The 13,340-nt window shown below is 39.2% G+C and overlaps 1 protein-coding gene, 3 non-coding genes and 1 pseudogene across 4 annotated transcripts; 4 read left to right on the forward strand and 1 right to left on the reverse strand.

Moving 5' to 3' along the window:
- The first annotated feature begins 1,394 nt into the window (after window positions 1-1,394).
- LOC119326984 lies at window positions 1,395-1,493 on the forward strand. Its single transcript, XR_005158326.1, has one exon. It is a non-coding gene; the product is annotated as a small nucleolar RNA Z103 (small nucleolar RNA).
- An 85-nt stretch (window positions 1,494-1,578) lies between these two features.
- Window positions 1,579-1,673, forward strand: LOC119326989. The gene has a single exon (XR_005158331.1). It is a non-coding gene; the product is annotated as a small nucleolar RNA Z103 (small nucleolar RNA).
- Window positions 1,674-1,737: 64 nt separating this feature from the next.
- On the forward strand, window positions 1,738-1,832 carry LOC119326993. Its single transcript, XR_005158334.1, has one exon. It is a non-coding gene; the product is annotated as a small nucleolar RNA Z103 (small nucleolar RNA).
- Window positions 1,833-1,872: 40 nt separating this feature from the next.
- Window positions 1,873-1,943, forward strand: LOC119327001 (annotated as a pseudogene).
- Window positions 1,944-3,928: 1,985 nt separating this feature from the next.
- On the reverse strand, window positions 3,929-5,860 carry LOC119322852. The gene is made up of 2 exons (XM_037596383.1): window positions 5,201-5,860; window positions 3,929-4,686 (listed from the first exon to the last, which is right to left on the reverse strand). The coding sequence occupies exons 1-2, from the start codon at window positions 5,214-5,216 to the stop codon at window positions 4,052-4,054; spliced, it is 651 nt and encodes a 216-aa protein (XP_037452280.1). The 5' UTR covers window positions 5,217-5,860; the 3' UTR covers window positions 3,929-4,051.
- Between the last annotated feature and the right edge of the window lie 7,480 nt (window positions 5,861-13,340).

Here is a 13,340-nt window from a genome sequence, read left to right on the forward strand (position 1 = left end):
ATGACTCCCCGGCAACGATGCCAGAAAAAGGTCTTGATAACCCACAAGTATAGGGGATCAAATTGTAGCCTCTTTTGATAAGTAAGAGTGTCGAACCCAACGAGGAGCTAAAGGTAGAACAAATATTCCCTCAAGTTCTATCGACCGCCGATACAACTCTACGCTCACTTAACGTTCGCTTTGCCTAGAACAAGTATGAAACTAGAAGTACTTTGTAGGTGTTTTTGGATAGGTTTGCAAGAATATGGCGAGCGCGTAAATAAAAACTAGGGGCTGTTTAGATAAAGACACAATAAAGTAAATATAGCGAGTGTGTAAAAGTGGTGGTAGGAGTTGCGAAATTGTCCCTAAGCAATTGACTACTTTACTAGATCGATAGCAAGTTTTATGTGGGAGAGGCCACTGCTAGCATGTCATCCCTGACTTGGAATTGTATGCACTTATGATTGTAACTATTAGCAAGCGTCCGCAACTACTAACGTTCATTAAGGTAAAACCCAACCATAGCATTAAGTTATATTGGTCCCCCTTCAATCTCGTATGCATCAATTTCTATGCTAGGTTGAAGCTTATGTCACTCTTGCCCTCCAATACATAGTCCTATCAACATACAACTAACCCTATGGTGTGATCCACGCGCGCGCTCATATGATGGGCACCAAAGGACAGCAACATAACCACAAGCAAATTAAATCAATCATAGCAATTCATCAACCATCGATAGGACAACGAAAATCTACTCAGACATCATAGGATGGCAACACATTATTGGATAATAATATGAAGCATAAAGCACCATGTTCAAGTAGAGGGTACAGCGGGTTGCGGGAGAGTGGACCGCTATAGATAGAGGGGGGAAAGTGATGGAGATGTTGGTGAAGATGGCGTAGGTGTTGGTGACGATTGCGGTGATGATGATGGCCCCCGGCGGCGTTCCGGCGCCACCGGAAGCGAGGGGGAGAGCCCCCCCCCCCCTTCTTCTTCCTTGACCTTCTCCCTAGGTGGGAGAAGGGTTTCCCCTCTGGTCCTTGGCCTCCATGGCATGGGAGGGGCGTGAGTAGTCGTCGGGTAGTCGCAGGAGGGAACGCACCCTAATCTTACCCGCAGACGCGACGAATCCTCCCCCGTTCGATGCGATGCGAGCTAGGGTTTACGGTTCCGCGCCCACAACCCCCAATATATAGCGCAGTCCTCCAGCCTCCCATGGTCCTCCGTCGTCTTCCGCGGCCGCCCGGTTCTCGCCCTCTATTCCTGCTCTCCGTAGATCCTTTAGCTTTTTTATCTATGTCTCTACTGGTGCTATCTTCTTGGCAATTCGATTCGTTTCGTTTGTCTGATGCATCCCCCGTCAGATTTGATCTTGCTTCTGTGTTGAGTTTGCGTTCTGGATGTAGATGGAAGTGAGGATCCTTTCCCCAGCTGATCGACCATGATTACACTGTGCGCAAATGCAATCCTTTATCAGAGGATTCCAAGCCAGAATTCTGATCCATCTAGTCGTACCATCTACGCGCTTCTTTTGTCTCCTGTTCTTGTATATATTTTTTTCTGATTTGTTTCATCGTGAAAATTAATAGAATGGAAGTGAGGATCCTTTCCCCATATGATCGACTATGATTATACTGTGCGCAACTGTAATCCCATCAGGATTCCAAGCCAGAAATCTGATCCATGGTTCTTCTATATTGTATTCTTGTTCTTTGATTTTGTTTATTGTTATTATTGTTCAAGATTTAGATGGGTATGAGGATCCTTTCCCCAAATGATTGACTATGATTATACTATGCGCAAATGTAATCCCATCAGGATTCCAAGCCAGAAATCTGACCCATCCACTTTATTATTATTCCCCCCAAACTAAATTTTCTCTTAATGGAATTGAGGATCCTTTCCCCAAATGATCGACTATGATTATACTTAATGGAAAACAAAGGAGCCTCCAATCTGTAATCCTATTCACTTGATTTTGTGTCCTCGCTACAGTTGATGAGAGTTCTCGATCTCATGCTTTGATCTACATAATGATTCATCGACAATAAAAATCTTTACCTAATAATAAAGAGAATTGGGTTTCTGTCGTATGTCACGGAATTTGCCCATAGAGTTCACATAATTTACCCACCTATGCCCCCGGTAAGTGGAAAAAACGATTCGTTTTTTTAGTCGGCCATTGCGTTTGGTTCAATAGGTCCTGATTCCCTAAAATGCGTGAGGGGCTTGGTCAGCCCGGCTGGCTGGAATCTCCCTCTTCCGCCTAGAAGACCTAAGTTCGATCCCCCATCTCCCCCTTTTCTCTATTATTACTCCCCTTTTGCTCCCCCTTTTCTCTAGACAGATGCCCGATTGGGCCGGCCTAGAGCGGCCTTTAGCACTTATTTTTCTTGCTTATTTTTACATACGTTCTGTATTTTTTCTTTTGGCTTTATTTCGAAATACTATGAATATTTTAATCATAAAAATCACTTATATGCAGACTTTGAAAGAATGTTAATCATGCACTAAAGAAATTTCAAACATGTATAGAAAGAATGTTTCCATTATATACAAAAAAGTACAGTTCGTATAGAAAAATAGCAATATAATTTTTCATTCTTTAATAAATGTTAATCATATATTAAAAAAGTGTCAAATGTGCATACAAAAAGTGTTTTTTGATGTATAAGAAAAATGTACAGAAACATATATAATGTGGTATGGAACAAAGTAGACATAAAAAAAATATAAGTTTTCAAAAATAGTACATGTATTTGTCTATGTTAAACGTGTATATAAAAAATATTCCTGATGTATACAAAAAATGTAGGATATGTATAAAAAGTAGACATAAAAAATACATATGTTTTAAAAAATGTTGACCATGAAATTGGAATGTATTAAATGTGTATATATAAAATGTTTCTGATGTATAAAAAATGTACAATGTTGCTGATACAAGCATTACGTAAACCAATGGCTTGACTTTAATTATCATATTGTTTTAAAAAAATCATTTTTTTAAGAATATCAATGTTGTCTAATATGTTTGCAACCAAATTAAGATTTGACTTGGATTACAAAATAAGCACATATATAAAGGAGGCAAAAATAATGCTCTTATGCAAATGCTATCATTAAATAATAAAATATACTTTGCTATTTTCATTGTAATGCAAATATTTGTTGTGCACCAGCAAGGAGGAACGACAACAAATGCGTAAAGATATACCTGCAACTAGATATATATTTATATTGTCTAAATTAGAAACACCTTGAATACACTTCAAAAATCATCACGTCTTTATGTTTTAGCGCAACATCACTTATGTTGTTTTTCATGTGGAATCATGCACGATTTCAAAAGATTTGCTGATGTATCGAGAGTGTGTATGAGAGGTAATTTTTTTCTCCTGTTGCAACGCACGGGCATGTTTGCTAGTTACTTAAAATTGACTAAATTCAGAAACTGCAACGTGTTTGGAGGCTCCTTTGGTTTCCATACGTATGTGTTGCTTTCTTCTGGATCGAAAAATCTCAGGGGTGAACCTCAAATCTGTACGAAATGATGGATTGATGAATCTATTTTCCTTAAGTGGGTGTGCTAAATCATTGGGTTTGCATCCATTCAGGTCTATTTTACTTATAGTGGGTGTGCTAAATTAGTTTATTTGGGTTTGCATCCATTCTGGTTTGGATACAGGAATTGTACGCACAGTGATTCTGCACTCAAATTTTATGCACAGTAGTTTTAAACTCTACAATATCAAATACATGTGACATGTAATTATATTTCCATGAATAATTATTTTGCAACAGAATGATTATCTTAGTGTATTCTGGTGATATCAATTCGTCCACCAGATATTGGTTCATGTCGTTACATGCACTGAAGCATTTTCTTTCGTTCTTTTCTTTTGTGATGTGATGATGATTCATATGAATGAGAAAACACTACCCAAGAAACATATCACTTAAAATCCATTAATAACACATCCAAACATAAAGGGTTGGTTCTAAACTGTTTGCCACCCCCTAAGAAATACTCATCACAACAGCCTCGAGCTGGCTTATAAGTCTACTCATCATCACTCTTCCACTCATCAGGATCAGAGAAACAAACCGGGGTCTCCAACACATGGGTGACCTGCTGGACCAGCAACGGGACAGACTCCTGAAGCATGTTGCAATTACCTTTGAGTACATGAACAGCAGTATCCTCTAGCATTGTGCTCAGCTTTTCGACTCGGGGTGAGACCAGATCCTTCTCGGCCAATACGCCCAAGGCTAACTTAAAGCACTTCCTCAGATGTGAGAGCGCAATTGCTGAGTTCTTCATGAGTAGGAGGGCTTCCAGGGCGCCCCGTTCCAGCTTGGCCTCCTGAACCATGAGCTTGGGTAACACATCACGCTCGAGCATTTGGATTTCCAGCGACAAGCCTGCCACGACCAAGAGGATATCCATCTCCGGGCATGGCCAGAACATCGAGTCCATGATCAGCGGACGGAGGAGTGCATACGACTCGCGCGCTATGCGCACCGACTCCAGAGAGACAAGCTTCACAAGCATGGGATTATTGGAGTGGCCCAGCTCATCGGAGTGGCCCAGCTCATCGGAGTGGGCCTGCAGGTCTTGGATTTGGGCATGGGAGTTGATTGGGTAGAGCACCATTTCCTTTTGGCAGACTGCAGCAGAACAGTTGCTGCTACAAGCTGGTACAGCACAAACAGAGGATTTAATGTCAGGAAGAGACCATACAGCACCAAGCTTCTACTTAATTAGTTAGGACAGCATCATATTTGCATTGTGCGACAGAATAGTTATTAATATGAAGTGAAAGCAATTAAACCATGTATACTGATAGGCAACTAAACAAAATAAATGAATACACTCAATCACCCAAAACAGAAAAATAATTAACAGAGGGAATACAATTTGGTTCAAAGTACATAGAGATCCCATCATTCATTGTATTATTGTGAGCAAGAAAATTGCATCTCCAGAATTAATGCCTCGCCATCAAAGGAAACAATAAACTAAACAGCTGGGAAATAATTGCTAATAAAAAATTGCATCCCATGTGCAAGGGCATAGTGAGCACAGAAAACCAAACCAGCATTTACAGTCCTCAAGAAGAAGACTAGAGATTGGTTGGCAAAAGATACATCATCATTGGCAAATATTAGTATCACATATAATAAATAAACAAAAACGACAACCAAATACCTGGAAAGCAGCACATATGACTACAACATTAATCAGCAGCTGCAGGTTAAGTGCTGTGCATAAATATTTTAGGATCCCAAAAAATATTGTTACCTATCCAAACAGAGCTAGAACATGAATTCCAAATAGTTGATAAAAAAATTAATACACTGAAATCGAACAACATAGCATGAATTCCATCCAAATTAATATTCGTTTTCTAGCTTGATTTTGTTGTTTTTCGTCCTAATTCGAAATTTCCCCACCAACCAATTTTTTTTGTGATTTGTTGGTATGATGAAGTTTTGTTGATTTTGATCCATGGATTTGCTCGGTTTCGAGTGGATCTAGCATTTCCCCCAATCTTTCATCCACAAAATGCCTCCAATTTTGCCCCGCCCAAAATCGCGACAGGCACAGTTGAAGAATTCATTCATACACCATTTGAGAAACCAAGCAAACCCTAACTAAAACGTCAGATTGATTCCTTATTACGGATAATCGAACCCTGCCTAGGTGGTGTTACCAAACAAACAAACCCTAATTAAATCCTATCCTAGTCGAGGTTCCTCATACAAATAGAATAGGATACAAGACGGCGCTGGATCCGAGACCTATGAACCCGCGCCGCGCCGCGCCTACCAACCACAATCGGAACGAGCAACTCCGGAGGGAGACCACGCTGGATCCGAGACCTACGAACCATCGCCTACCAACCAATCCGAACTCCAATCGGGATGTAGAAGTGCTCACCTCGGGCGGGCGGGCGGGCAGGCGTAAGATCTGGAGAGGACGAGGCGTCGGGTGATGTGAGATTGGGTCGACAGGGGGTTGCGGGGAACGGCGGCGAGGCGATGGAGTGCGGGGGGCAGACGGAGGCGGGCGGCTTTTATAGGAGGGAGGGCAAGAGGGGTTCGGGGATAAAAGCACAGAGCCGTGCCTGGCCCGTTTAACCCAGGCCGTGCGGTGCCGGGCCGGGCCGGCCCATTTGGCCAGGTATGCTGTATATTTATGGGTTTGGCCCACCAAAGGTAACAGCGGGCTGCCAGATCAGTGGGCTGGAACGTGCTGCTACGGCCTGAAGCGAGCGCCTAAATGTTTCTGCTGTATACGAAAAATATACCATGTATATGGAAAAAACTAAGATAAAAAACTAAAAGTTTCAGAAAATTTATTCATGTTTGTAAATATTAAAAGTGTACAGAAATACGTTTTGTGTACACACCACATCTACAATGTCTATGAAAAAACTAAGTAGCAAAAATTATATGATTAAAAAATGTTAATCATGTATTTGTAAAAATATAAACATGCATATATAAAATATTAAACATGTATAAAAAATGTATCAAATGTATAATAAAATATATGATGTGTAAAAAACTAGACGTCAACACATATATTCAAAAAAATATTAACCACATGTACAAAAATAAACTTGTATTAGAAAAGTTACTCCCTTCGTAAACTAATATAAGAGTGTTTAGATCACTATTTTAGTGATTTAAACGCTCTTATATTAGTTTACAGAGGGAGTATAGATGTATACCAAAAGTGTACAATGTCTATGAAACAATAGTTATCAAAACATTTATTTGAAAAAATATTAACAATGAATTAGAAAAGCTTAAACATATCCTAAAAATGTTATCTATGTATGCGAAAAATGTAAAACAAAAATTGAAATAAGAAAAGGGAAAAGAGAAAAGGAAAACCAAAGAAACAAGTGCAAAAAAAATAAAAAATGAAAACCAAGGAAAAAAAAGCAAAGTAAAAACAAAAAACAGATGAAACCAAGAAAAAAGCAAAAAAATGAAGAAAGAAAGGAGAAAATGAGACAGAAAAGAAAACCAACAAATAATATGGAAGAAACAAAAAAAAATTGAAGAAATGACAAAAAAGAGGTACAAAGAAGAAAATAGAAAAATGAAAGAAAACCGATGAAGAAGTAAGAAAACCAAACCAAAAAAATAAGAAAAGAACAACAAAAAATAGAAACACCCGAATTAACACACTAGCGAACTGATTGACGATGAAGGACTGGGTAAAACGCTATTGAGTAGGCACATATGCGTGCACACTGCAGGGAAGCTTTAGATGGGGAGCTGCCATCTCGCTATAAGCGAGATATAGAGCACTTAAGGGGTGCACGAAATCATTAGTTAATAGTTAAGGATTATCCTTTACAGAAATTGTTTCCCACCTTCTGAGATGCTGACAAGTGGCATCACTTGTCACAACCAATGAGTTTTCTTTTTTCGTAAATTTGTTTATTTAAGATATTTTATCTCTTATACCATGTGTTTAAATCCCGAATCGTTTTCCTGTTGGATTTCTAATGTGATATGTTTGAAGTTAGATCTCATGTTAATAGATTTCCATGATTATGTTTTCACGGAAAAAATGAATACTAGTATAGAATAATAGATAATAAAAACAAAAAAGACAACCAAAAAATATATACAGGAAAATGGAAGAAAAAATCAGAGCCCAGAAGCTTGGTTGCGGTTTTTCATATTATTATTTTCCTTTTTTGACAATGCGGAGGCAAATCTATGCTCCTCTTATGAAAGTATAGATTTTTTTCCTCGAGAAGCACAGTGTTGCTTCTTGCAGAAGCAAAATTCTACTTCCACGAGAAGCAAATCTCGCTTCTTGTGGAAGCACAACTATGTGCTTCTCGTGAAAGTTAAATCTGTAGTTCCACGCGAAGCAAATCTATGCTTCTAGTGAAAGCACAATTTCCCCCTTTTCCAAGAACCATAGTTGTGGTTTGCAAAAAGAATCCACAAAACATAGGGAAAAGCAGGCGAATACCGCAAAGCTAAAATAACCCCAAAATCCAAAATCTCAAAAAATGTGTACAGAATTATCAAAACTAAATTTAGAGGGAGCACCAGCACGTGACACGTGACGATGGCTGGGCGGTCAACTTGACATGATCGCATGCTACCAAAAGTGACCTTTGCAGGAGCCTCGACAGGGGGAACCCTTTGTTAGTTGCTTTCGCGAGGGGTGCTGCTATGTGCCACCTACTACGAGATGTATGGCCGCCTCACCTATAGGGTGTAGATGGTGGGTCGGGCAAGTAGAAAGTGGCTTGTCATTATGGCGCCAACCGATTATCTTTTTTCCTTTTGTACATTTATTTATATTTAAATTAAATGCATAAAGTTAAAAATCAAAATTTACATAAGAAATTGAAAAAATTTAACATAGTATAAAAAATTGTCAGAGCAGCTTTTAAAATGTTGATAACTTTCAATAAAAGGGTTTGCAACAATCAAAAAGACTGTTCTCGTGTTTCACAAAAATATATGTGATTTTTTAATAAAAGATGCGGGTATGATATAAAAATGTGTAATAAAGAAAAATGATGTACAGTGCCATTACAAAATGTAGATCACATTTCATAGAAATATTCCTGCATTTTTTAAAAGTATTTTTTACATTAATAGATGTTATATATATGTAAAAAATATATTCGTGTAAGTTTATATTTTTTTACTTTCATTAGAAAATATATCCTGACATTTTTACAATGTTTCTACAATATAAAAGTATCACTTGTTTAGAAAAATGTTTACTGTCATTTTAAAATGTAGAAAGTATTTGAAAAAACATCACCACGTATTCACAAAAAGTGCTCAACACATGTATTTAAAAAATATACATCATGTAAATAAAAAATTCCAAATTATGTAAAAAGTAAAATTCAAGTGTGTGCTACAAATATAAATTGTGTACTCAGAAAAAGTAAACATGTGTTTAAAAAGGAAAATGATTAAAACCGACAAAACAAAGGAATACGAAGAAAATAAATTCTAGACCTATAGTCTTATCTTTGCTTGGACTAAATTCAATGTAAATTCATTTTTCTAAAATCAATTTAACTCCAAAATTTTACTAAGTAAAATTTAAGTTTCCCTATTATATTGCAAAAGGATTTATTCAATTTGAGTTCATGGTTCTAACGTTATAACCAATTTCATCTTGAACTAAATCCAAATATTACTTTGAATTTTCTAAAGTTAAATAATAATTCAAAAATATTAATAAAGTTCATTTTAAGTTTCTAAACTTAGTTGCAAAAGGAAATATTCCATTTAGGTCTTTTATTTAAAGTCAACACAAATAGTTTCAAATTTCTTTTAAATTCTAGCATCTACTGAATCTTACCTAATTTTTTTTTATTATTCAAATTTGATTTTCAGTGAGATAATTTGAAACTATATTTTACTAAGTTTATTCTGCAAAAAAGTTTCAATTAATTTGGATTTAGAAATTGCAAGTTATGCCCAATTTAAATTTTAATACATTATGTTTGAATTTGAATTTTATCCTATTCGAAGGCTAAATATTTTTGGACTAGGTGAAAGTGTATTTCATAAGGATCGTTCTGCAAAAAGTTTCACTAAATTAGCATTTATAGATAAAAGTTATGATGGTTTGAAGTTCCAAGGGTTTTCTATAAAACTACCAAATAATTCAATTAAAGGGAAATTGTTCTGAATAATGTTTTGGATAAGGTGGGACACATGCCAAGACGTGATCGGCCGGTACCAATTTGGTAAGTGAGTGCGTGTGTGAGCTGTTGGATTGAAACAAACGGACGAGATTAGATCTGGGCCTCACTGGGGTTAGGTCACCGTAGATGTCGTTGGAAAAATGCAGGCATGCCACTGAAAGACGGTGCTATGCCCTTGGTTCAACATATTTGGCGCACGGGGAGTCGTGGGGACGGGGAGGGGCTCGGGTGGATGCGGCTCAATGTGGTGGTGCTGATGGTGGCCTCGGTTGCCCTCGAGGACGATGGAAACGACGGCTGCGGGGCTCGCCGGAGAGGCGGCCATGGCGGAGCTCTTGGGTTCGGATGGCTTACACCAAAACGAGCGCTTCTGGGAGAACCAATGGGTCAGCAAGATGCACGAGATCAAGGGGAAAAAGATGGACAAGGGGGCACAGGCGAGTACCCAATGGGGAACTTATTTGGGAGGGTTGCCGTGGTTGGATTCTAGCCGACGATGGCATCGGTCGAGGGATTTATTAAGAGCCTAAATATTATCTGGAACTTATTAAGAATACTTTTATGCCCAAATAATAATTTACTTTGCCACCCTATTTTGGGATTCAAAATTATTCCCTAAACCTTGTAGGTTTCATCCTGTTTTCCCGAATTTGAAACAAGGTTTCAAATGTTGGCACAGGGTCTTTGACCCTCTAGGTTGATTAATAAAGTCGATAACAAGCAAATCTTCGGCAATGTTAGTTAACTAGAGAGCAAGCAAGGGTTTTCCATGCTACTCTTATTGATGAGCGCACTACTGAGACTCCCATGAAGCTCAATTTTCACCTCCGTGCGACTGATGGTGACCCCTTGTCTAGTATGACACGATATCATCATCTTGTCGGGAGTTTTGTTTATCTAGCTATCACTCATCCAGATATCTCTTACCATGTCCATATTTTGAGTCAATTTATTTATACTCCCACTTCATCACTACAGTCACCTCCTTCGTGTTCTTCAATATTTTCACGGTACGTTCTCTCACCGCTTGTTCTTCCCCCACTCCAGCTCATCACAAGTTCAGGCCTGTTCAGATGCTATGTTGGCTAGTGATCCCTCTGATCACCGTTCACTTTATGTTTACTGTGTTTTTCTTGGTGGCTCTCTCATTGCCTGGAAGATGAAGAAACGTATTGCAGTTTCCCATTCGAGTGCAGAGGCTGAGTGGTGTTGATGCTTTTTTGTGCGTCGATGTGCAGGATTAGGTTATTGCTCTTTAGTATGTGCCTTCTCAGTTATAGTTGGCGGATTTATTTACAAAGGACTAGACTAGAGCGCATCATGGCTTCTATCTCTCAAAACTCATTGTTGTTGATCCATCATGAGTTTGAGTGGAGAGCAGGTGTTAGATTACTGTATATAAAGTCATGTAGCCTTTTGTATTTACCCCATTGTATAAGGGGTATCGTGCATATTTTCTATACATGTAAATGTATATTATATACTGACCTATGGCCCCATGGGAATACGCCAACCCAACAAGTACCATTGGAGACACCTGTAGAGCACCTTTATAATCACACAGTTATGTTGTGACGTTTGGTAGCACATAAAGTGTTCCTCCGGTAAACGGGAGTTGCATAATCTCATAGTCATATGAACATGTATAAGTCATGAAGAAAGCAATAGCAACATACTAAACGATCAAGTGCTAAGCTAACGGAATGGGTCAACTCCTAATGATGTGATCCTGTTAATCAAAGGACAACTCATGTCCATGGCTAGGAAACTTAACCATCTTTGATTCAATGAGCTAGTCAAGTAGAGGCATACTAGTGACACTATGTTTGTCTATGTATTCACACATGTACCAAGTTTTCGGTTAATACAATTCTAGCTTGAATAATAAACATTTATCATGAAATAAGGAAATAAATAATAACTTTATTATTGCCTCTAGGGCATATTTCCTTCAGTCTCCCACTTGCACTAGAGTCAATAATCTAGTTCACATCGCCATGTGATTTAACACCAATAGTTCACATCACCATGTGATTAACACCCATAGTTCACATCGTCATGTGACCAATGACCAACGTATCTATAATTTTTGATTGCTCCATGCTATATTATCTACTGTTTTGGACTATATTGGGCTTTATTTTCCACTTTTATATTACTTTTGGGACTAACCTATTAACCGGAGGCCCAGCCCAGATTTGCTGTTTTTTGCCTATTTCAGTGTTTCGAAGAAATGGAATATCAAACGGAGTCCAAACGGAATGAAACTTTCGGGAACGTGATTCTCACTAAACGTGATCCAGGAGACTTGCACCCTACGCCAAGGAAGCTTCGAGGAGGCCACGAGGGTGGAGGGCGCTCCCCTAGGGCGCGCCCCCTGCCTCGTGGGCCCCCTGAAGCTCCACCGACGTACTTCTTCCTCCTATATATACCTACGTACCCCCAAACGACCAAGGACGGAGCAAAAAACCTAATTCCACCGCCGCAACTTTCTGTACCCACGAGATCCCATCTTGGGGCCTGTTCCGGAGCTACGCCGGAGGGGGCATCCACCACGGAGGGCTTCTACATCATCATAGCCCCTCCGATGAAGTGTGAGTAGTTTACCTCAGACCTTCGGGTCCATAGTTAGTAGCTAGATGGCTTCTTCTCTCTTTTTGGATCTCAATACAATGTTCTCCCCCTCTCTCATGGAGATCTATTCGATGTAATCTTCTTTTTGTGGTGTGTTTGTTGAGATCGATGAATTGTGGGTTTATGATCAAGATTATCTATGAGAAATATTTGAATCTTCTGAATTCTTTTATGTATGATTGGTTATCTTTGCAAGTCTTTTCGAATTATCAGTTTGGTTTGGCCTACTAGATTGGTTTTTCTTGCAATGGGAGAAGTGCTTAGCTTTAGGTTCAATCTTGCGGTGTCCTTTCCCAGTAACAGAAGGGGCAGCAAGACACGTATTGTATTGTTGCCATCGAGGATAACAAGATAGGGTTTATATCATATTGCATAAGTTTATCCCTCTACATCATGTCATCTTGCTTAAGGCGTTACTCTGTTTTCATTAACTTAATACTCTAGATGCATGCTGGATAGCGGTCGATGAGTGGAGTAATAGTAGTAGATGCAGAATCGTTTCGGACTACTTGCACTACAAAAAACAGACACATCCGTGACATTTTGGGCCGAACGAATTTTTTTTGTCATACATATGACACTTCTATGACGATAATTGTGACAAAACCCGGTATCATCATAGATGTGGTGGGCTCCTACTTCTATGACAAAAAATCATGATAGAAAATGGGCTTTTCGTCCTGGGCGGGCCAGAGACGCAACTGCATGACATTCTTTGGGTCGTCCATGACGGAAAAAACCGTGGTAGAAGCGTGGGCGAGGAAAATTTCGGGGAGTTCCCGGTTACGGTGGGAGGTCGGGCGCCGAGAGATGCGCGTTTCTCTCATACACGTACGCGCGTGTGTGCGAGGCGGTGGATCTAACTGAACCCGAGCGAGGCGTTGGGCTCTAACTGAACCCGAGCGATTGCACTGCAGGCTACGTGTTACTGAACCCGATCGATCGATCGCTGCTAACTGAAGCCGATCGATGCTGCCTCTGGGATGAACAGTGAGCGTT

The sequence above is a fragment of the Triticum dicoccoides genome, chromosome 6B (genome assembly GCF_002162155.2).
Source record: "Triticum dicoccoides isolate Atlit2015 ecotype Zavitan chromosome 6B, WEW_v2.0, whole genome shotgun sequence".
NCBI classification, from domain to species: domain Eukaryota; kingdom Viridiplantae; phylum Streptophyta; class Magnoliopsida; order Poales; family Poaceae; genus Triticum; species Triticum dicoccoides.